The following is a 25370-nucleotide window of genomic DNA, read 5'->3' as shown; positions in this document are numbered from 1 at the left end:
CAGGTCCTGTGACAGGCTCAGTGTCCTTCACTATTTTAACACACACTCTTGACAAACAATACGGTGATGCTAGAAGATGTTATTTCTTACATGCTATTGTGGTTTAGGTTTCCCCCCACCTCTATGTATATTTCTTGATTAAGATTTAGCATTGTAGGTAACAATATATTATGTAGTTATACAGTCTGAAAGAGCTAGAAGGAAGATATTGAATGTTCCCAACACAAATGATAAATGTTCAAGATGCTGGATATGCCAATTACCCTGATCTGATCGTTATGCATTATTTGTATCAAAACATCACTGTGTATCCCATAAGTATGTACCGTTATTTTATGTTCATTTGAAAAATGAAAGAAAAAGTGTGAAAAACATTTACCTTTAGATTTACCTTTGATATCCTTCCTCTGTTCTGGAACATTCTCAACTATTATCTCCTCAGTTCTCCCCTGACCTATTCTCTCTCTCTTCTCCTTCCAGAATGCTGATTGAACAGGCATCCATTAGATACTCTTACTCTGCCTGCTGTGCACATAAACTCTCTTTCATATTTCCTTTTTGACCCTCTATGCCGAACTCTCGATAATTTCTTCTGAGTTATCTTCCAGTTGACACATGTCTCTTCTGCTAGGTCTAATCTCTTCCAGAGTGTAGAAATGGAAGAATGACTCCTCAAGCCAATGTACCCTTGGTACTAAAACTCCAACAAGGACAGTATGAGACAGGAAAATTACAGGCCAGTCACACTTGTGAACCTGATACAAAAGTCCTAAACAAAACATCAGCCAACAAAACCCAACAATCTATAAAAAGAATAATATGTCATGACCAAATAGGGTTTATTCCAGGAATGCAAGATCGATCTACCATTAGAAAGCCAAATTACATGTTTACTACATTAACTGAATTGAAGGAGAAAGGTCATTTGAACCTGTCAGTAGATGCAGGGGGAAAGAATTTGGTAAAATTGAAAAGCCGTGCACGATTTTAATAAAGCCACACACTTTGACCCACCAGGAGGTCCCTCAGCTTGCTAATGAATACCTCAAAGAAGCCGTGGCAAATGGCATCCTTTGTGGTGAAATATTGAGCTCTTTATGGTAAGGAAAAAGGCCAGGATGTCTGCTCTCACCATTTCTATTCAGCGTTGTCCTGGAGGTTCCTGGACAGTTTGGCAAGGTGGGAAAAAATAAACAAGGAAGTATTGGAAGGGAAGGTGCCCAGGTGACTCCTGGTTTCTTGCTTGTGCTCCTGCGAGGATGTTTGTGCCATTTACCAAGATGGGAAAGACTGAGAAGCCCCGGGCTGAGTGTTGGGAGCACAAGAGAAAATGGCCTGGCTTCCTTGGAAAGATCACCAAGAATGGAATCAGGACACGTCAGCTCCATTCCCAACTCTTCCCTCAACCTTGGATGGACTGCTTTCCTCCCTGGACCTGAGTCCCCGTCTGTGAAATGGGTGGGCCGGAAAGATGGATCCAAGGTGGGCTGTGATGGCCAGATCTGGTGGGAAACCAGAGAGAAGCATGAGAAGCTGGCCCCCATTCTCCAGGAGGGCAGGCTTTTGTGTGCAGAGCCTCTGGTGGGAGGAAACATCTGTTTGGGGATAGGGCAGGAGTCTGACCAAGTCAGGGCACCGTCTTGACCCTCTGCCTTTGCAGAGGCGTCATCCCTTCTCTCCTTTGCCACAGGGTTGCTATCGTTATTGTCGTTGCTGTCATTGATGTTGTTGGGTGTGTTCTGTGGTTGTAAGGCACTGACCCCCCACCAACATGTCTTTTTGATGTTTTAGACCTTCAACAGCCAGAGCGAGAACAACGAAGACTATGAGATCCCCCCGATAACACCTCCCAACCTCCCTGAGCCATCCCTCCTGCACCTCGGGGACCACGAAGCCAGCTACCACTCGCTGTGCCACGGCCTCACCCCCAACGGTCTGCTCCCTGCCTACTCCTATCAGGCCATGGACCTCCCAGCCATCATGGTATCCAACATGCTAGCACAGGACAGCCACCTGCTGTCGGGCCAGCTGCCCACGGTGAGTCCCTGTCACCTGCTGCAGTTCCTGCTGATGACAGCAGGGAGGGGGTTGAGAGGGAAGCAGAAGAATGTTGATGTTTTGATAAGAACCCTCTACTCATGGGCAGGGTCTGGGTTCAGCAGTTTGCTTGCGTGGGAGTCTGTGGGACACGGCGGGTGGGCATGGAGAGAAATCTAATGTCAGCACGCTCCTTCCTTCTGGAGCTCTGGGTACAATATCTCGGTATTGATTTGCATTATTTATTAATAGGATAATCTCATTTTTATTTTTTAACAGTTTTATTGAGGTGTAATTTATATTCCGTACAATGCACCCATTTGAAGTATACTACTTAATGGCTTTTCGTATATTCACAGAGTTGTGTGACCATTAACACAATTGATTTTAGAACATTTCATCACCCCATAAAGAACCACTAGCTAGGCACAGTGGTGTGTACCTATAATCTCAGCTACTTGGGAGGCTGAGGTGGGAGGATCACTTGAGCCCAGGAGTTCTGGGCTGTAGTGCACTATGCAAATCAGTTGGCTGCACTAGCTTTGGCATCAATATGGTGACCTCCTGGGAGTGGGGGACCACCAGGTTGCCTAAGGAGGGGTAAACTGGACAAGATCGGAAACAGAGCAGGTCAAAACTCCCCTGCTAACCAGTAGTGGGATCGTGCCTGTAAAAAGGCACGGCACTCTGGGCAACATGGCAAGACCCTATCACAAAAAGAAAAGAAAAATGTTGTATTGCCAGGCACGGTGTCTCACGCCTGTAACCGCAGCAGTTTGGGATACTGAAGCAGGAGGATCGCTTGAGTCTAGGAGTTCAAGACCAGTTTTGGCAACATAGCAAGACCCTGTCTCTACAAAACAAAAAAATTAGCCAGGTGTGGTGGCATGTACCTGTAGTCCTAGCTACTTGGGAGGCTGAGGTGAGAGGATCACTCAAGCCCGGGAGGTCTGGGCCGTGGTGACAGAGTAAGACCCTTTCTCAAAAAAACAATAGGAAGAAACATCATATTTTTGGCCGTCACTCCCAACCCACCCCCTGAAATCTTCAGCCCTAGGCAACCACTAATTGACTTTGTGTGTTTATAAATTTGCCTATTCTGGACATTTCATAGCAATGGAATCATATAATTAAAAATTGTATCTTGCTTAAGCTGCCAGAGAAGAGGGTGATAACTGAGTTAAAGTTCATGGGATAGGTAAAAATGTAGCAGGCAGACGAAGGCAAGAAAGAACCTTTCCCAGATTAGGGGAATAGCAGGTACAAAAGGAGGGCAGCAAGGGTGCTCGTGCCATGCTTGGGAATGGTATGTGGTTCATTCTTTTTATTGGGATAAAGAGGAAGGACCTGGAGTGAAGGAGAGAGAGAGGAGATGAAAGAGCTCAGCAGGGCCTGCATCATAAGGGTCCTGAATCCCATTCTAAGGAGATATATATCCTTAGAATGGCTGATTTGAGGCCAGGCATGGTGGCTCACCGCTCTAATCTCAGTACTTTGGGAGACCGAGGCGGGCGGATCACTTGAGGGCAGGAGTTCAAGACCATCCTGGTCAACATGGCAAAATTCTGTCTCTACTAAAAATACAAAAATTAGCCAGGCATGGTGGCACACACCTATAATACCAGCTACTCAGAAGGTTGAGGCACGAGAATTGCTTGAACCTGGGAAGTAAAGGTTGCAGTGAGCCGAGATGGTGCCACTGCACTCCAGCCTGGGCCACGCAGCAAGACCCTGTCTCAAAAAAAAAAAGTAATAATGGCTGATTTGAGCCATCAAAATCTATAGAAGAATGGTAGAGCAGTAGAGCATTTTTTTTTTTAATACCATAGAAAAAATCTCCTTAAGGGAATTCTAGTGCTGCTTCTCAACAACTGGGACTTGTGTTTATTTTTGCTATTTTTCCCTTCACACTTAATATTACGTACTAGTCATGACTCTTACATTCATTTTTAAGTGACAGGGACCAAACTCAAACTTATGCAGAAGAGTCTGAAATATCCAGGGAGTGGATACAGGGTTTCAGGCATGGTTCAATCCAGGAACCCCACCAGTGTCACAAGGCCCATTTCCACACAACAGGCTTGATGGCTGCTGGCAGCCAGCATCTTCCCTGACATCTCTGGCAGAGAGGACCATGACAGCATCGCTGGACAGACCACTACGTCTAGGAGGAAGCAGTTCACTATTTTGTCATCTTGAGTCACACATGCACCTGTGGCACAGGAGGAGGGCTGCTTAGTTGATTTTCCTAGCAGAATCTCATGGTTTGGGGTGGCTTGTGTCTACCTCTACCATGACTCTTCAGAAGCCACAGTCCAATCTGTGGCCCAATTCTGGCAGACCCCTGGGACCTTAGGACGTGGCTTTGTCGTCAAACGATCTCAACTGTATTTTGTTTATTCTTCTTTTATTACCACCAAACTTCCTTGTTTCAAAAAGCTGGTGTCCTCTGTGTCATTTTGTAAGGCACGTCACATTTTTTTGATTTGTTTTTGAAGCTAGGTGGGAAATAAAAGGAGACAAGGAAGGGAAGGAGGATGGGAGGAAACCAACTTGAGATCCACATTTTATAGTGTTTGGTTCTCACGAAAGAGTTCAATGAAAATGGATGCTCCTTTCTGCAGAAATTTTTTCCTGGTGGGTCCATCCACAATGCAGGTCCTCAGCTCCCTCTTCTCTCTCTCAAACCTAGCGATTCAGACTCACACCGCCATGTCTGGAATGGTTTTAACCCATTCATGCCTGAGGTTGCAATTTTTTGAATTTTTGCATTCAGACCTTGGCAATGAACTTGAGCAGTAGGATCTAAATAACTCCCAGATGCTTAGCATTTCAATAATGGAACACTAGGCATAAATGGGTTTCCAGTTCGTTAGAATGTTTGTACCTTACTTGCTTACCGGGCTCCTTTTCTAGCAGGAACCTTACTGCTCAGGACCATCCCTGTTTGGGATTTATGGTGATACAAGCGAGAGCAGGGTCAGGTGAGCACCTTGTCATCTGCTAGCAGGGATGTGGTGCAGGGGTGAGCATGGCTACCGTTTGGGGCCACTGTGTCGCTGCCTTTGGTACTGGGGTGAATGGAGGCAGTGTGGGGTGGTGGTTGATCCCTGACACCCGAGTTAGATCCTGGCTTCACCTTTGAAGCCTCGGTTCCCTTGTCTTGGAATCATAATCGTACCCACCTGAAGATTGTGATGAAGTGTATCAGAGATAATGTATGTAAAGTCTTAGCAAATGTCTGGCAGAGAGTAAACATTCAATGAGCATTTGCTATTGTTATTTGTAGTAAAAATGAATTCCCACTGTAACTAAATGGCAGTGTTTTCCCTTAAGTCTCATTTACCTAAAGGAGCAGACTGCAGACACCCTCAGGTACATTTGTAGGGCCACCTGATTATAATAGCTCTGATCATTACAAAGCATGTTATCTTTTTATCAAAGATGACCCCCTAATCTCCCCTCCTAGGAAATGCTTTTGTTGTGCTCTATCCAAATAGGCACTCGCAGTCGCTTCCCAGATTTTCTTTAAAACTAGCTCATGTTTAAGAGGCTTCACAAATTCAGATAGCCTTAATTCTTCCATTAGTCAGACTTTGCAAGGGTTCACTGAATTTTATATTCCCTCTTTATGTCATGAAAGATAAGCCAAACTCTATTACCCAGGGGAGGGCACCCGGACCAACTGGGAAAACCAGATAAGAAGATGTACATGTGTTGGGACTATCTGGTGAAGAGAGACAAGGGGCTCTTCAAGACGAAGTTTTTAAATTCATCTGAACCACAGGACAAAGGGGCGTGGCTTTATGTGCGTGGGCATACACGCTACGTGGGTGACGCTGGAATTGGTGTTAACACCTGCTGGGTGTCAAGCACCGTGCAGAGGGCTTTCAAATGTTTTCTTGCATAATCCCCCCTAGAAGCAAACCGAGGGATCATGATAATACTATCATGAAGGGATGGAGACCCCAACGTGGCAGGTCATTAGTGTGCCACGGCTGCTCTAAGACATTTCCACCAACTTGGGGGCTTAAAAAAACAGATTTATTCTGTCACACCTCTAGAAGTCCAGAGGCAGTCTCCTTGGGCTGAAATCACGGTGTCAGGAGGAACTCACTTTCCCCAGAGGCTGTCGGGGAGAACCCAGCCTTGCTTCTCCTCCGGCTCCTGGGGGTTGCTGGTCTTCCCTGGCTCGTGGCTGCATCATTCTGATCTCTGCCTCTGTCTTCACATTGCCTTCCCTCTGTCAGCAAAACTCCCTTTGCCCCTCTTCTAAGGACATTTGTGATGACATTTAGGGCATTTGGGGATAATCTAGGATAATCTCCCATCTCAAGATCCTTAATCACATCTGCAAAGACCCTCTTTTCTAAATACAGTACCATTTACAGGTTCCAAGGATTAGGACCTGATATCTTTGGGGGGCATTTTTCAACCTACCACAGTGATCCTCAGCTGTGTGACAGCCTTCATTGAGCACCCACTAGGTACAGGCATTGTTCTAGGCTTGGGACCTACAAGATGCCCTTGAGGGACGCCTGGTGCCGATGGAGAGAAGGTGAAGAGCCGATTTCTAAACTGTGGTACATTCTCTAATAACATCAGCGTGTGGTGCTCTGTGCCCGGAAGAGGCCCCTTAGATGTGGGGTTATCACTTCCTAGAGGAAGTGTCCCCTGATGCAGAGTAGATTCTATAAGTACTTGGTGAATGAATTACTGTCATACAGCTCCTAAACAGCAAGGTCAGAATGCAAACCCAGCTCTATCCCCTGTCATCTATCCACCTCTCAGTTTTACCAGATGACTGAGGGATGGTGCGGCCGGGCTGCAGAGTCACAGGTGGTACAGAGGATGTGCTGATGGCCAGGGTGCTTCAGGCATTGTCTGCACAGATTGAGATACACTGAGGATGTCATCCCTGGAGAGGCGGGCAAGGCCAAGGCATTTGACAGCCATCTCATAAATGCCAAAGCCCCTTTGGCTCTGATCCCAGAGGCCACCAATTCTTTCTGGTCCCCTGCCCTGGCCTGTTCAGCCTTGCATGCATGTGTGGGAGTTAGTCTTCTGGTTTAAAGGTATGGCAGCTAGCAGGAGTCATGTACAGTATTGGAATCGAACCCCTTTTACAAAATTAAATATGCTTAAGGTTTCTCCCTCCACTTGAGCATCTTAACTGATTAAACATTCATTTCCAAGACAAAAAGAGTCAATTTAGTATGAAAGATATATTTTGCCAGTTTAATTTAAAGTACTGCACCTCTGTCTGACCCTGATTTTCATAACTCAATAATTTTATCCTGTGTTGATTGTCTCATTTCGAGAGAGATATTGTATGTATAAATCAGTTTCTAAAATACCCAAAGAAACTCGAAGAGTGGAATTTATTAAGCTGCTTCTGTTGAGTCTGAAATCATTTATTTTGGAGTCGTGCTTGGGAAATGTTCGAGCTTATGCTCCTGGCTTACCCAGGAGAGGAATTACCCTGGGAGATGACAGAGTTGGACGTTCCCAGACAGATTCCTGGGGAACCTGCACCTTTTGTGAGACCAGAGAAACTCCTGGGAGAGCCTCGGCAGATGGAGGCTGGACCCAACCAGAAATGAATTCTGGCAAAGCTCCCCCGACAGTAGCCATAGATTCTGGCAATCAGGGAAATGTGGGTTTTTCCTGCACCAAGCCCTGTGGGTCCCTGGAGCTGTGTGGTCTTGCTGTGGGACTCACTTAGTGCAGGAGAGGTATACAGGTGTCATTCATGCATTCTCCTCCCAGCTTTGACTCCTGTTTGCTTTCTTTGGGATCTTGGACAAGTTACTTCTCTCCCAGCCTCAGTTTTCCTATCTATGAAATGGGGATTGGGATTTCAGCTCTGGTGAACTCACAAATAGGAAAATGGGTATAATTGTTTTGTTAGCAGTGATGTACTAGACAAGTACATGGATTTGAAGTTCAATAGTCCCCCCACTACCAACATCACACATACCACTGGCCTAGGGGGGCTCAAATCCTATCAAACGCAGTACTTAGTGCTGTGTTTCAGATCCTTTGTGCTCTAGGTCCCTGTCCCAAAGCATCTTGCCAGGATAGGCCCTTCGTGCTGCTCACACAGGGCTAGGGGTTGTGGCCCAGGGTCCCCCACCCCAAGCGAAGAGCCTTTCCATGCTGGTGCTCTGAGCTAGGCTGTTGGGAAGGGGGCTGAGCTGTACCTTAGTTGCCACTTGACCCCCTTGCTTTAGAGATGGTTCCTGTGCCCAGAGCCTGGGGGCAGGGCTTAAAATTTGGAGTGGGGACTTGATCCTGGGGGCAGGGCGTTGGACTTAGGAACAGTGTCTGGGTATTGACTCTGGGAGATCCTCGATATACCTCCTAACACCTCCCCCATTTTCTTCCTATTCTGAACTATTCCCCTCCAATCTCCTTTCTCTCTCCTCTTCCCTGCCACTTTCCTCCTCCCCAAAGAAGGCATGGTCTATCCCTGTTAGATTCTCACAAGTTGAGACATAGGAATGCCCTCCTGAGTTACAGGCACAAGGAAATAAGACCCTCAACCCTTGGTCCTCTGGTCTTCTGAAACACAGGGGGCAGTAGGGACCCCCTAGTCCAACCTATTCGTTTCATTACTCTTAATACATAACATTTTTGGTTTGGTCTTGTCTTATGATTGTATCAGTTAGCTTTTGCTGTGTAACAAACTACCCCAATACCTAGTGACTTAAAACAATAAATTCTTATGATTTCTCATTATTCGGCAGGTCAGCGAGGTAGTTCTTTTGATCTGGACTGATTCAGGTGATTTCTGAGGTCCAGCTTACAGCCTGCCTGCAGCTGCTTATTCTAGAATGGCCTTATTGACATTGCAATGGTTGACTCAGTGTCAGCTGAGACCAAAGGAAAACGATTTGGTCACTCTCATATCTCATGATGAGAGGTTTATGTCTCAAGGCTGGGCATCGTGGCTCACCTGTCATATCAGCACTTCGGGAGGCCAAGATGGGCAGATTACTTGAGGTCAGGAGTTCAAGACCAGCCTGGCCAACATAGTAAAACCCCATCTCTACTGAAAATACAAAAATTAGCTGGGCATGGTGTCTTGCACCTGTGGTCCTAGCTACTCGGGAAGCTGAAGCAAGAGAATCACTTGAACCAGGGAAGCCAAGGTTGCAGTGAGCCAAGATCATGCCACTGTACTCCAGCCTGGGTGACAGAGTGAGACTGTCTCAAAAAAAAAAGCGGGGGGAGGGGGAAGAGAGATGTGTGTCTTCTCATCATATGGTGGCCTAGTATCGTTCACATGGTGATGGACACAGGGTGCCCAGGGTAGCAAGAGAGGGTATGCCCCAATGTGCAGTACTTTTCAAACCTCTGCACGCATCCTGTTTGCCCCTGACGCATTGGTCAAAGCCTGTCACATGGCAAATCCCAGAGTAAGGGCTGGAGAAATAGATCCTACCTCTTGAAGAGAGAAATGGTAGAGTCACATCGTAGGAGGGCGTGGACGCAGAGAGGCAAGAATGTGTAGCTAATTTTGTAACCTACCGTGATGACATTTTGGGTTTTCTCTGTGCATTTTTGGTTTCTTGGCATACAGTATCATCTAGTAGTCAGGTGCATAGGCTATGTGGTCAGGCCGACCTAAGTTCAAATCCCAGCTCCCCTCCTCGTTACCCCCAACGCTGTGACCCAGAGCAAGGGGTTGATCCTCCCTGAGCCTCGGTTTCTTCATCTGTAAATGGAGATGTTGTTACCTGCCTCATAGGAGTTTATAAAGAGTCAGCGATCCGATGCAGGTGAAGTGTCACACGTAGGCAATTGGTAAATGTAAGCTGCTCTGTTTATTACTTTATCCACTTCATTGATGGGGTTGGGGTGGCTTCAGCCTCATCTCTAAGTTTATCCAGGCTGACCTGCTGGTTACCAACTTTGTCGGAGGCTGAGGTGGCTGGGGATAGCGGGAGGGCCCCCAGCTGGGGACAGGCAGGGGAAGGCATATTAATTACACTAGGACCTCTGTCAGGGCTTAGAGCTTAAAAGCAATAGCGAAGTGACAGTTCCACTGCTTGCCAAGAAAGCGGGGGCCCAAGATGCACTGCTTCTTGGCATCGTGACCAAGGGAAGGATCCATCTTAGTCGAAGCAGGAGGTTACCAGGGGCACCTCTGAGTTGGGCTTGTCCAAGGTGCCATGTTTTTGTCTAACGTCCCTCTGGGGATGGAAGTGGGGGGAGCACTGATCTCCCAAACGGGTCTGTGAGGGTCCTAAACAGTGGTAACCAGAGACCCAGGGCTTCCTTTGTATTTATCAGAGTCCAGATGAAACTCCTGGCCCCTGTTTTTCAGAGGCAGTAAGCGAAAGAAATACGTCTTTTTACATTTTATAAAACTCAGAAAAATGGCTTTAAACAGCTTTTGCTCCCCTACTATAATTATTTATTTTCAAACACTCCTGCAGGGGACTGCTCCGTTTTCTTACCCTGAACTCGTTTTTCTCATAAATGAACCATCACTTCAATAAATCATTATGGAAACAGAGACTAACACCGGCTCTGAAAGGTTGAAAGATTTATGTAACACATTTATGTTTCCCATTTTCTCATTCTGGTACTCGGCTGCAAAAGCTAAGCTAATAAAAGCTGCTATTAATATTTCTTGTTGCCTAGCAACCCCAGAGCGGGAGTAATAGCTTCGGCTAGAAAAATAGATGACCGATAAGGAAAAATTCAATTCTTTTATTATCTCAGGGGGAAATGGCCTTTTACTGGAACATTATGATGTACGAGTGTGAAGTTGAACACAAAAGATTTTTTTGTATGTGTTTGTTTTTCTATTTTTAATGAACATTATTTTACCTCCACTAACTCTTTTAGGGCACTTCTCTTTTCTTTCGTAAACCCCCCATCCCATCCCTCATGCTTAATTTAGCAGCTATAGTAGTTAAGAATCTGTCAGCGTTCTTTAGTTCAAAAATGGTTTTTGCAAAGGTTTACAACTCGGTCATAAAAATTCACTCCCTGTTAAAACTCAGGCCAGTGATAAGCTAACACACTGGCTGGTTTTCCGTGAACAGGATCATGTTTGTTGACGAGATAAGATTCATGGTTTTCCCTATAAGAAAGGTCGGAAAGGAACAAAACATGCTCTTCTGCATGTCCCAGTTTTCTCTGGAACCAGGGACGCTGTCTCTTTTGAGAACTGTTTGCTCTGCGGTTTGGGATGTGTTCACACTGGGAGAGGAGGGGGCACAGATATTCACTGAGAACCTGCTCTGCAGACTCTTGGCGCCATTCCCTCCTCCCAGCACCCTTTAAGCTAGGAACCGTTAGGGTACCTATTTTTCAGATGCAGAAACTGAGGCTTAAAGGAGCCAAGGGATCAGGCTGAGGTAGCATCTCTTTTATTTTGTATTTTTAAATTTTTAGTAGAGACAGGATTTCACCATGTTGCCCAAGCTGGTCTCGAACTCCTGAGCTCATGCAAGCCGCTTGCCTCAGCCTCCCAAAGTGCCAGGATGACAGGCGTGAGCCACCACACCTGGCCTGAGGCAGCATCTTAAACCATGGTGTTTCCCACCTGTGTTCTTTAGCACTGGCGTTCCCAACTTCGGCACCACTGACATTTTGGGTGGGATACTTCTCTGTTACTGGGGGACTCCTGTGCCTTGTAGGATGTCTAGCAGCATTCCTGGCCTCTACTCGCTATTCCTGGCCTCTAGTAGCGCTACCGTAGTCAAAATCAAAATGGAAAATGTCTCTAGACATTGCCAAGCATCCCCTGGGAGAAAGTCACCCCTGGTTTAGAGCCTCCGCAGCTGTTCGCTCTGCTGAGAAGGCTGTTCCCCCTTGTCCACCCAGTGAACTCCTGTTCTTGTACGAGGACCCAGTTCAGAAGTCATCTTCTCACATAGGCTGCCTGGATGCTCTGGGCCGGAACTAGGGTGAGGCATGTGCGATTCGTGCCTCAACCATAAAATTTAAGGGTGTGTCCAAAAACTCAGTCATCAAGATAAAAATAGCATTTTAATGAAATATTTTGAAAAGGCAAGATTAACACAGAAAACCATGATGAACAACATATCAGAAATGTAAATTAAGGTGGGATCAGTCTGAACTCATGGCAATACGTAGTTGTGCATTTACCAGCGGCGGTAAATGCCCCTGGATGGCCTGAAGGCTGAGCCCGGGCCTTGTGTCTTTCTCTGGCCCCAGCATCTAGCAAAGGGCCTGGTTAGCAGGTGGCCTTCAATGTCTGTTTGTTAATTACTAATGAATGGGAGAAGGGAATTACTTGTCCAGGGTCACATAGCCAGAAAAAGGATAGAGCTGGAACTTGAACCTGGGCCTCTGACTCTAAGCCCAGTGCTCCCTGCACCTGCCTGGCTGAATATGAGTATGGGGTGAACCTTTGTTGTCTGCTGAGTAGCGGCCTAAGCTGCAGAAGATTGAAAGATGCCCTGGGGTGCTCACTGTCTAGGAGTGGCGGGCAGGGAACAGCGGCCGTGATTTCAGCTTGGCGTCAACCCGACTTTCCTTGTGGCTGTTATTTCAGCTTCACCACCTCGGTGCCAGGCGAGAGCTGACGTGGGCAGCTCAGTGCCATGTGGAGCGTCCCCAAGAATGTCACAATGGCCAGCCCCTTGCAGCACTGCTCATGCCCACGGGGCCAGGTGCCTCACCTTGGCCTTTGAAGGTCAAGAACCACACCTTATTTGACCTTGTATCCTCTCAGTTAACTTTTCCTAAACGAATGGGTGAATTATTTATAACTGTCATGTAACATTTATTTAGCAGTTACTATGGAACTGGCACCTACTTAAACCCTTTCTATTTATAATCTCACTTAATCCTTGACCCTGAGAAGGAGGTACTGTTATTGTTGCCATTTTACAGATGAGAAAACAGAGGCACAGAGGGGTAAATGACTTGGCTACACAGTTATCAAAATGATGGTGCCAGGAACTGAACCCAAGCAGCCCGACTCCCCAGCCTGGGCTCTCCATATCTAGCCTATGCAGCCTTCCAAAGTGAATCAGTGAATGAGCAAGGCAGTGAGCGGGACAAAATGGAGACCCGCTTTATCTGCCCAGCTCTGAGTTGAGCCATTCGTATTCATAAATAATCTCAAAATGAAGTGTGAGGCACTTGCAGCTTAAAACAAGAAATGGAAGAGGTGCTGAGCTCAGAGGACAGTCCCGGCACCGAAGGCTTCCTGGAGGTGGTAGCCTTGGGGGCCAGAAGACAGTGGGAAAGCTTGAGAGGAAGAAATTTCCTATTTGCGTGGACCTCCCTGTTCAGACCTGATCACTACCCCTTCCGCTGAAATTCATAAAACAATTTGTGATATTTTATGGTCACTCAGCTGCCCTCTGGTACCCACCCTTTCCACCCCCTGCTGGGCTCCTAATCAGAGCACTCGAGGCTGAGTGCAAGGGCCAGGTGTTTAACTTCCACTCCAGGCAGGATGCCAAGCCTAACAGGGTATGAACTCTGAGAGCTGCTCCTGAGTCATGAGGGAGAATTCAGGGAAAATCACAGTGACATTCGTCAGCTGCAGCTTCGATATTACTGGGTGTAATGGCTCTTTCCTCCGAGTGCATATTCAGGACCATGTTTGGGAAAATGAGCTTTTAATGTACCGTCGGCATTGCTGAGAAGCCATCTTTGGCTCGGCAGAATGTCTGGAGCACATAAAACTTGAGATTTATTGGAGTCATTTTCCCCCTGCTCTGGCTGGATAATAAAAAGTCAGTCTCATGAGCTCTCTTTCTCTCATCTTGTGGCTTTGTCCATTTAGAACTCGGAGTCTTTATAAAAGGCAGCAAGACAAATACAGCTCATCTAAATATTAAAGCTCTAGGAGGGAGTATTGGGGCACTATGGAAGACTGGAGGCTGGGAGCGTTTCCAGGACAAGCGTGTCCCGTCAGAGATTTAAGCTCAGCAGCTGGGTTGGGCTGGGGCCCGGGCTGTGGTAGTGGCAGCTGCTTGCCCAAGCAGTAGCACTTAAGTGGGAGTCTGGGGTCCTGGGTCCTTGTTCTACCCCAGTGGGTGACCTTGGGTGAATTACTCTCTCTCTCTCTCAAAGACTCAAGTGAGATGGAGCTGATGCTGTCTGCTCCACAGACTGACTGTGAGAATCAAACGTGCCAATTAATATTTCTGATGCTTTGCTTCATGTGTGGGATGTAGCAGGTGTCTGAAAAAGGTTTGTTGACTGACTGACCGACTGACTGAAGAATGAATGAATGAATGAAAAATAAATGCCTCTGTAAACACCTCAAACTAGAATGCTACACCATTTTTGGAGACTAGGTCGCATGGGGACCCTATAGCCTCTTCCGTCTTACGCTGCAGTCTCCTTCATCTCTTCTAGCCCTCCCATCGACTTTAAGGAAGATAGAATCCTGCTCATTTACAGAGGTGTTCCCAAGACTCAAAGGGCAGGGGACTTGTCGCAAGACACACAGCTAGGAAGTGGTGGAGACAGGATGGGACCCTGATTCCCCTGACCCCAATTGCTTTATGTCCTCAACACAAAAACATCCCTCACCCTATTCTTGGCCCAGGCCTCTGAGCTGGGATGGTGGGCAAAGGTGGGACCCTTTCGAGTGTGGGTGTTGGTCAAAGCTCTTAGCCAAGACAGGGTTAGGAGGGCAAAAATGTTGGCTCAATGGCTCTGTCTCCAAACTCCTGGTAGCAAGGAAAAAGGGAAGGAATGTCAGGTGAGTAGTCAGAACCTGTCATGGGGTGTGTGTGTTGGGCGGAGCTGTGCGACTGGGATGCTAGAGTCCTGAGGAATCTTTAACTAACCAACTAAGCATGGTTAGTTCTTCCTGTCACCCCGGAAACTGATAACAAGACCGCGAATCAGGAAGCCTGGGTTTAACTTCCTGTCTCTGCCACCACTAAGATATTGTGGGAGGCAAGTCACTTTCCTTCCAGCCTCACTTTCTTCACCTGTTGAATGGACAAAACCCAAATCACCCCAGGGAGTTGTGGAAAGGCTCAAGGGAGAGGGGGCCTCTAAAGCATTTCATGAATGAGCTCCTGAAGAGATTCAAGTCCCTGGAGGGTGTGGATCACAGCTGGCTCCAGAGAGCCACCAGGTGAGGAGGTAGAGCTCCAAGGTCAGGCAGCATCAGCTGCACATGTAACCAGCTGTGTGACCTCAGCCAAGCTGCTTAACCTGTCTGTGCCACAGTTTCCTCCCAGGGTTGTTGTGAAGAGTAAATGAGACATTAGAGATGCTATCGAAAGCCGCGCTAGAGGGGAGTCTGCCTCGTCCCACAGGCAGCGCTGCAGTGTGGATTAGGCCACAGAGTTGCTGGCATTTGTTCCCCAGTGTGAAGTGTGAATCAGCCGTGGGTCACAGGCCAGGAGTAGGTGGAGCTCCTGCATAACTTTCTACGTAAGATGGCCCCCCAGAGGAGGGAGAGCATTAGGACAAATACCTAATGCATGTGAGGCTCAAAACGTAGATGACGGGTTGATGGGTGCAGCAAACCACCATGGCACATGTATACCTATGGAACAAACTTGCACGTTCTGCACATGTATCCCAGAACTTAAAGTAAAATTAAAAAAAAAAAAAAAAAAAAAAAGATGGCCCCTCTTGGCTAAGGGCGGTTCTTGAGAAAGGGGCAGGTGTGTGCCTTTGGCAGCCACTCTCCCAGCAGCGGATCCAGCAAGACAGACTACTGCTGAACTGCTTCTGGAAATGTGATCCTAAGGCCAGCAGCAGCAGCATTGCCTGGGGACCTGTTAGAGATGCAGATTCTCAGGCTCCTCCCTAGACCTGGTGACTGGGAGACTTGGCTGGGCCCAGCAGCCCATGCCTAACCACACCTTCCGGGTCTTCTAATGCCAGCCCAGCACTACTGGACTGTGGTCATCCTCCGCAGAGCCCTGAGTTCTCAATTGTTCTAGGACACATAGGACGTGCTTGTGTTTCTGTTTGCCTTGGGGGTTTCATCACACTCTTGATGGTTGCAGACTTTTTCCTCCAGAGAATCTCGAGGACCAACACCTCTGCCTGTGGTTCCTGGTTCCTTCCTACCCTGTATGCCTCCCATTGTCACAGGCCTTGAAGCAGACCCTCTGGCAGGATGACAGTCCCGGCCTGTGGTCAGAAAGACTCCAGGTTTTCCTGAATTGCACGATGCCTCATCCTGGGGTGCTGCTTTATGGGCAATTGTGCATCAAGGGCCTAAGTAGAACCAGGAACAAAAATGCAACAGGGAAAAGCAAGGGGGCCTAGGGCAGGGGAGGTATCAGGGACATCTGTGTGACCAGAACACAAGATTCCTCCCACTGCTTATGGGGGAGAGGGGTGTGCATATTCTAGGGAAAGGATGGATCAGCGAAGCCCATTCTTCGAGATCATAGGAGGACAGAGTGTGATCAAGTGAACAAAGAGACTCAAACTAGACATTTGCAGCACTGGTAGCAACTGGCCCAGAAGAACCAGACCTTGGTCAGAAGCACAGGGTAACAGCAAATTATGGGGCCATAAACCGAGATTCTGAGACCGAAGGATCAGCCTGAGATGGTCGCTACCCCATCCCACAGGACTCCTCTTCTCCTTTGGGAACCCCAGACCTGAGCACACAAGACCCCCAGCCACTCCCTTTTTGTCTGCCTTGTGAACCTGACACCTTCTTACCTTCTGCCTCTGTATCCCTGCTCTGAGAAGCAGATTAACTCTAGCCAGTACATTGGCTGTGCCCTCCTGCATGCTTCCACTAGGTTGACTTTTTTTTTTCAGACAGAGTCTCGCTCTGTTGCTCAGGCTGGAGTGCAGTGGTGCAATCATGGCTCACTGCAGCCTCCACCTTTCTGACTCAAGCAATCCTCCCACCTCAGCCTCCTGAGTAGCTGGGATCACAGACACATACCACCATGTCTGGCTAATTTTTTAATTTTTTTTATTTTTTAGAGATGGGGTTTCCCTGTGTTGCTCAGGCTTGTCTTGTACTCCTGGCCTCAAGTGATCCTCCCCCTTTGGCCTCCCAAAGTGTTGGGATTATAGGTGCGAGCCACCACGCCCAGCCTAAGTGACCTTGATCACACTAAACCAGAACTGTATCTTCCCATAACCCACTGCAAAATGAATTCCAGATGTGGTAGAGCAGGCTCACTTTGCCCTCAGCACGTGGTGGAAGGCCTGCCACCCACGCACGCATCCACAGCACAAGTGAGCAGTGGCCGGCCGATGACACTGGAGACAAAACTGTCCTTCGGGAACAGCCCCTTAACCAGGACTCTCCCTGTCTTCTCTGTGCCCATGGCCTGCTGAGACGGAATCAGCACGTTGCCAGAATTAATGTCACTGGCCTTGGACTTGGAGAGACCTGGATTTAAATGAGTTTCTCCAGCCATATGCGTGTTCAGCAAGTTACCCAGGCCCTGTGAACTTTAGTGTTTTTTGTGTGTGTAAAATAGATGTGTTAATCATCCTTACCTTGTGAGTTGCTTTGAAAATCAGATGCTGTCATAGTTATAAAGTACCCAGCATGGGAGCCATGGCAATGCTATTATTTGTCTCTAAGCACTTTACGTGTGAGCTGTCTCTGTTTTCTTCCCTGCCAACCACATGGAGGGCTCTGTATCCTTTCTGGTTCCCTCAGGAAGTCCACCTTCTCAAGCACTGGTGAACTAACGGTGGATGCCCGCGTGGTCTCACAGGGGTACCCGGCACAAACAGTTGACTCATTTCTGCGTTTCCCTGCCTTATGATGCCACAGTCACTGTAGGCCTGTGAGTGTATCCCTGCCCTGTGGCATGTTCCATGCCTGGGACTCCTCTCGATTCTGTCACACTGTGAGCCCCTCAGCCCTGGCATCTCCCCTATACTTACCTCTGTGCCCATGAAACCAAGGCTCCTCCACGGGCAGGACCTGCTTCCTTAGAAATGAGCTTAGTGACCCCTGAGTGGGGTGTCCTTGGTGTCCACCCTCCACCCCAAGCAAGTCCTCAGTGTGTTTCTATCAAACAGGTAAAATGTTTCTCCCAAAGACAGATTCTAGTTGTACATTAGTTGGAGTCTACCAAGAAGCAGGCACCAGACGGGATTAGACATGTAAGAGGAGAGAGAGAGGGAAAGGAAGGTGGGGGGAGGAAGAGAAGGCCAGAGGAGTCGGGGGTGCTTCAGACCATGATATAGGTCTGAAACCAGAGAGAAAAAGGATGGGAAGGAGGGAGGAAAGGAAAGAAAGAAGGAAGGAAGGAAGTGAGGTAGAAGGGAAAGATAGAGGAAGGAAGGGACAGAAGGGAGGCAGGGAAGGGATCCCAGCACTTTGGGAGGCCATCATGTACTTTCTGGCCGTGGTTCTTGCACACATCCACCCGCAGTTGCAGTGGAGAAGGGCGTTCCAGGAAGCGCTCACGAGGGTCACCTGGGCTATGCATGGATTCCTCCCTGCCCTGTTGAATCACAGCAGCCCTTCCTCCTCCTGCTCTGTGGGACCAGTTTCCCTGCCACGATGGTGACTCCTCACCTGCTGGCCCTTGGATATTAGAAGTCCAAAGGACCACGGCAGCAGCCATAACTTGCGGTTCACTGGAACTGTTGCTGTGTTCTCTGGCAAGAGTGCACCCCCTTTTGGGGGCCAGGTCCTCCAACCCAGCAGAGCCCAGAGCTGCAGGGTCAGGAAGCATGATACCCCTAGGGGATCCTAGGGAGGGATAGTGAGCAGGGCCACTCCTGTTTCCACCCCTGGGCTCCTGGACTCTGTATTGTTCAGAACGCCATAGGGAGGTCCCTGATTTAATACAAGTACCACATCCCGAAGGACAGCAGCCTGCCTTTTCCGAGTGGCGTCTCTAAGCTGAGGCTTCATCTGCACTTGAAAGAGGCCATTCCAGCATTCCTTGAGGCTGGTGGCTTCCGCATGGTGGCATATGTGATAGGGCCCGCGGCAAGGGACCCATTCCCACACTGCTTTCACTGTCACAGTGGATGCTATGCTGTGTGGGGTTCCAGGCCTATGGATGAGGCCTTTGCTCAGCCTTACCTTCTAGGGAAGGCGTGCTTGGGATAAGGGTGGACCCCAAAGATGCCCCACTCAAGGGTCCCAGAGAGTAGTGCTGGCTGAGGCTCTCTAGACAGGAGACACAACCTCATGCCCAGAACATCTGTCCCCGAGGGGATGCACTGCTGATCTGTCCATGATCGGAGGGATCCAGTGTAGCCAGCTACTGGGTGGCTGGTTGGTCTTCAGGGCTCAGAACTGGTCTCTGTTGCTGACCCGTTGGACATTCAGAGCAGCATCAGCTAGACTGGCCTTGCTAAATGGGTGTTCATGCCACTGAGTTCATCTAGATCCTTCATCTTTGTCACCCTGGCTACTCCATTCATGTGCCCAGTGCCAGTGCTGTGGTGGCCAGTGGTGAAGTGTGGCTACCGTCAACAGCCTGAGCCATTTCATCTCCTTGACCGTCAGTGCCTCTTCTGTGGTGAATGCTTTTGGATTGGTAAAATGCACGATTCAAAAAAATCACGCCCTAGGCTCACTCCCACATCTCCATGTGTATGCCGCCATCCCAGATCAGCTTGTCTCCGAGACCACAGTTCTTTTGCCTCCAGTCCCCTGAGCAGATAGCCAGGCATGGGCCATTGCCGGTGAATCTGTAAACTACGGATCCTCATAATTGGAGAATTTCTGTATTTGTAAATTGATAAATATTATTTACTCACTGAAATCCATTTGTAACCCAAAATCAACATTCGCCGTGCTTTCGTGGTCATTTGCAGACATGCACAGAGCAGCAGAAAATGTGAGTCATCCAGTGGGCACGTCCCCAGCAGAGGGCAAACAAAGGGACATTTTGCCTTCCGGTTTAGCCTTGGTACTGTAAACAAGTATCCTTTTTGTGGTCTATTTAGTGCTATGTTTTTTGCATTTTTGTGCTTGTTTGTTCCCGATTTCACTGTTTAAAATGGCCCCCAAACGTAGTACTGAATTGTTCTGTCTAGTGTTCCTAAATGTAAGAAGGCTGGAATGTGCCTTATGGAGAAAACAGGTGTGTCAGATAAGCTTCATTCAGCCTTGAGTTATAGTGCTGAGTTCAATGTTAATGAATTAACAATATATATTCAGTGAGGTGTCTTTGAACAGAAACACACATCAAACAAGGTTCCGTATTGATCGATTGATAAAAATATTGTGACCAGGGGCTCGTGGGAACCCAATCCTGTATTTCCCCTAGGAGCAACGAGTATTCACTAATTCAGTGTTTGCGGTGACTTTATAGAAAATAACTACCATGAATAGTGAGAGTTGACTGTATATTCTCACATCTCAGGCCACTTCTCCTTCCACACAAAGTACACGATTAGGTGCAGTGTCCACAGCTCATCACCACCTCCCTGGAAGACTTCTCCTCTCTAATCACTTTCAAGCCCCACTTCCATGCATGCTGCTGTGATAGAGCCACTGTCCACTTTTGGCTCATGCCTCTGTATGGACCCTACTCATCTGTAAATCATACTTGGGTCTTTCTTCTTCTTTTAGCTGGTTGCACAGGACCCTGCACTCCTCAATACAGCCATGGGTGTGAGCTGTGGGAGGGACCCTGGTACAGTTATGGCATGTGACATGAGAGGCCGGGCTGTCCTCCCATTCCGTGTCCTCATGCTTCTGGTCCTGCTTGGGCTCTGTCCTGAATATGCCATTTCCATCTTAGGAGGGACTGCTGCTGGGGGCCTCTGATGTTATGATGAGTTGGTTTGTCCAACCAAACCCACCTCTTAATAGCCAACTCCAGATCCATGGCCCGTGGCCAAGTGTCCCATCTCCAGCACAGCCTGGTAACACTCCAGGAGCTGTTTCCTAAAAGTAAAGTCTAATTATGTTCTGTAAATGGTATGGCTGTACTCAGAATCCTGGGCACCTGTATTGTACTTCTATTATAAGCTCTGAACGACATTTCATCCCATCACTGAGATGTCCAGTCAACACCCTAGGCTCTGCTGTATCCGATGGCCCACGTGGTAGGTCTCCTTGCATTGAAACCTGGACCACTGGGGAGCTCTGTCCTGTTCTGCTCCCCATGTCACCTAATACATGGGCTGGAGCATAGCCCTGGGTGTGGAATGTGAGCCTTCAGAACCTGAAGAAGCCTCCTGGGCCCTGCACTTCCTTTTTTGTGGTAGGGAAGCAAGATGCAGACATTTGTCTTTGACTTTGACTGGACCCCTGAGAACTTCACAGAAGCAGCAGGTCTCTGAATCTTCATATGGTCTGATATTTATTTTTATCTGGCTGTCTCAAATTGTATAACTTTTTAGAATTTGAGATTTGGGGGGTTTACAGAAATGCCCTCAGATCTACAGAGAAGATACTTTTCAGTGGTTGTAACTCATTTTCCTTTTGTTTCATTGCGTGGAGCTGAACTTTATTTTCTAGTGCTGATATCGGTGACCAGTGATCCCTGCCTCCTCACCCAATTTAATGGAAATGCAATTCACTGATGGCATGAAGTCAGTTTTCTTTAGCATCTTTTAAAAACCATCCTTAATTTTTCAGCTTACTCATAGTTTTTGTTGACGTTTTCAAGTACCTATTTAGTATGTATTGAGATGAATAGATCATCTGTCTTCCTTGGTACACTGAGGTGGGAAATTTCATTAATAGATTCCCCAGTATTAACGTGTTTGGCTTGATTATGGTGTGCGTGTATATGTACACTTATAAAAATGCATGCATATACAACATACATATATTTTTTAATATGAGACTGGATTTGATTTAGTGTTACTTAGGGTTTTTCTTTTATATTCCTGAGTTTTTTTCCATAATCATGTGTCTTTACTTTTCCCAAATTCTGTGATAAAATGTATCCATGGCTGGCTTTTTATAAAATAGCTTTATCATACTTCTGTCTTGAGGTTCTACTATCTTTATAAGATGACTGTTACACTGAGATCTACTGAGTAATCTATTACACTATGATCTACTGACTATTACACTGAGATCTCATACTTCTGTACTGAGGTTATACCATCTTCATAAGATGACTATTACATTGAAATCTATACGGTTATTACCATGGAGTTGTAGATAGTATTACCTCATCTCTTTTATGGTCTTTGTATCTATAATTACACCCTGATTCATAATGCTAAAGTCATATATTGGTAATTTCTCCCTCTCTTTTCTGTTCATCTTTACCCAGGGTTTATCCATCTTATTGCTTTATCTACATTGTTTTATTCGTTTTATTCAGAGGACTAAGCATCAGAGTTATGTTTCAATTCTATTACTTTTCTCTTTCTTAATGTTTTCCTCCTTTATGTTTATTAATCCCTTCTTTCTGTAGATGTTTAAATTTTTTATTTTGAATCCTTTAATTCATTTACTTTTATTGTTTATTGTTTAATAATAAAAAGTTTATGGCTGTACATTTTTTCTTAGTATGGCTTTGGCTGTATCCTATAAATTTTGAAATGGAGTATTCTTACATCTTTTACTTTCTTCCCAAAGCGTAGCTTTGTGGATTGGATTTAAAATAAAATGGCACATGTTCACTGTGAAAAAAAAAATTAAACCAACAAATAGAAGTAAAAATTGTTAAAACTGCACCATCCACAAATAATCATTATTAACCCAACCATTTACTAAGTATCTTTTCAGTTTTATCTTTGTGCATTGTACACAGACAATATATACAATATACAAAAATATACAATATACAAATATATACAATATATAAAAATATACACAAAATTTACATAAATGGGATCCAAACGTGATGCCTTTTCTTGTACTTTCCAGTGTGTTCTACTGGAGCAGTTCTAGGACCTGCCAATTTTCTGCACCAGTGTATCATGTGTATACTTCCACGTGCATAATTACAGGTCTTGCTCTTCCTTTTAGTGGCTAGATAACATTCCATCATATGGCTGTTTCATCATGTACTTAAACAACCTTCTGTTGATGGACATTTAGACTATTTCTGATCTTTTCTATTATAAACTCTCTTGGGATGGGCTGCTTGGGAGTGGTGGAAATGATTTTTTGAGGGTGGGATCTCAGGAGAGGGAGGGAGAGATGTTAAGGCAGACAGAGAAGTTTCCCTTGGATGCGTCGAGCCTCTGCCTGCCCCCAGGGGCGTTCTGGAGCATAAATTATACCACACAGTTGATCCCATCATAGGGTAAAGGGGTAGCCTTGGCACCCTCATGTCCATTTGTCATTGGCCAGAGATTGGGGGATTGAGTGACCTCCTGGGGCTGCAGTACCTGTTGGCAAGGGGTGTCCTCTGAAGAAGCGGGCAGCTGAGAGCCTTCACCAACCGATGTTCCCAGCAGCTGGGGGACAGGGTGCTGCTCCAGCAAAGGGGGCCCAGGAAGCGGACAAGAACTTCTACTACATCAGTGGTTCTTAACAGGGGCAGCTTTGCCCCCCTGGAGACATTTGGCAGTATCTGGAGACATTTTTGATAGTCACAACTGGAGTTAGTTTAGTAGAGGCTAGGGATGCTGCTAAGCATCCTATAATGTACAGGACAGCACTCCCACCCCTACCACCAAAAATTATCTGGCCCCATATAGCGTTAATGCCAAAGCTGTGAGACCCTGTACTACAAAAACAGTCAAGCATTTTTGCGGATTTAACCTTTCTATTTGTACATGTATCTCCTTTGGAATTTCAAAACTTCTTGAAACAGTCATGTGCATTCGGTTTTCCAAAATTCTGTCCTCCCACCCTTTCTTGGCTTTTGTTTTAAGCCCTTCACTGAAACTTGCCACTTCATGGTTTTTAATGACCTCCATGTTGCTGAATTCCAGAGTCAGTGCTCAGCCCTTGACTTACTTGCCTGCTCATCAACCTTTGACATCACTGGCCACTTTCTTAGCCTTGCTCAACGCTTTCCTCACTTGGTTGCTGGGACGCACACTCTCCCGCTTCTCTCTGTTCCCTCTGTGTGAGTCTCCTGGGTTTACCTCTGAGCACTGAAGGGGCCCCAGGGCTCAGTCCTCTTTTTATCTATCACAAGTACTCCATGATCCCATCTAGTTTTGTGGTTTTAAATACCCTCTATGTCCTGAGAACTTTCAAATTTTTATCTCCAGCACCAAGTATCACTGTGGTTGTCTAACAGGCATCTGAAACGTACTATCTCCAAAACCAACATCCTAACACTTCCCCTGCACTGCTCCTCCACTGCCCTCCACCCCTTCCCATCTCACCCAAAGACAGTTCCATCCTTCCAGTTGCTCAGGCCATACAGCTAGGGGTCATCAACCCAGACCATCCTTCCTCTCAGTGAGAGAGCTCTAGGTGAGGATCTGGTTCACAACCTCCCAGTGCCTTCACATCTCCCTCAAAGTGAGAGCCAGTGACTTACAATGTTCACAAGACCCTGCATAATCTGCATGCCACCACCCCACCCCCCCAACTGCTTACTCGGCTCCAGCCCTGCCAGCCTCCTCACCAGTCCTTGAACATGCCAGGCACGAGCCTGCCTCGGGCTCTTTGCCGCTCTGTTCCCTCTTCCTGAAACACTATTCCGCAGACATCTGCAGAGTACATTCTCATACCTCTGTCTTTCTTAAAAAGTGACTCAGATGTCATTCTCAGGAGGCTTTTCTAGCCACCCTTTCTAAAATTGCACCCCATCCCCTACCCAGCACCTTGAGCTCATCTTCCCTGCTCTATTTTCCTCCTTGGCACTTACCACTGTCTAAAGCACGATATACTTATTTGTGTGTCTGGTGTCACCTCTGTCTCTTTCACTAGAACGCCAGTGCCCTGAGGGCAGGGACTTGGTCTGTTTTGTTCACTGCTGTATCCCCAGAACCAAAATCAGTGCCTGGTGCATAGGAGGCATTCAACGATTATTTTTAAATAAAATTGGAATGAGTGGTGGGCCAGCAGACATGCACGTTTTGAAGCATATTGCCAAGTCATTTTGATTTGGATGACAGACGGTTTCAATTGTGGGAGCTCTAGTGGATCAAGGTATTTTCTACTATTTCTCAGGCACTGTGCTGAGTGCTTCCTCATGCACTCTTTCTCATGAAACCTTGGAGGTAGACTCTGTGGTCACCCCATTGTATGGATGAGGCAGCTGAGGGGATGGAGCTGTGCAGCGTGTTCTGGAGAAGTGTTCAGACCAGGTGGGTCTGCCCAGCATCACTGCACTTAATCCCTACACACCGTCCAGCAAATGAGCACATCAGCTGCACCACCACTCATGGTGCCAGAGATACGAGAGTTCTCCTGCCCGTGTCAGCACTGAATTTTGTAGAACTTTTAAAAAATCTGAACTAATCCTATGTGCGAAAAATGTTATTTTCTCCGCTGCCACCACATGTCTGGATCCTTGGGAGGAATGAGTTAC

General features: G+C 47.0%; 1 protein-coding gene across 3 annotated transcripts in view; it reads left to right on the top strand.

Annotated features, from left to right (window-relative positions):
* The window catches only part of TOX2 (TOX high mobility group box family member 2), a 158126-nt gene that overhangs the window by 89880 nt on the left and 42876 nt on the right, over window positions 1-25370 (top strand). For all 3 annotated transcript variants that reach the window (XM_050806504.1, XM_050806505.1, XM_050806506.1), the window contains exon 3: window positions 1792-2037. In XM_050806504.1, the coding sequence (XP_050662461.1) occupies window positions 1792-2037 (246 nt within the window). The remainder of the gene's footprint in view (window positions 1-1791; window positions 2038-25370) is intronic.

Source organism: Macaca thibetana, chromosome 10 (genome assembly GCF_024542745.1).
Source record: "Macaca thibetana thibetana isolate TM-01 chromosome 10, ASM2454274v1, whole genome shotgun sequence".
Classification (NCBI taxonomy): Eukaryota; Metazoa; Chordata; class Mammalia; order Primates; family Cercopithecidae; genus Macaca; species Macaca thibetana.
The sequence above is the reverse complement of the archived record's forward strand: the minus strand, read 5'-3'. Positions and strand labels throughout refer to the sequence as shown.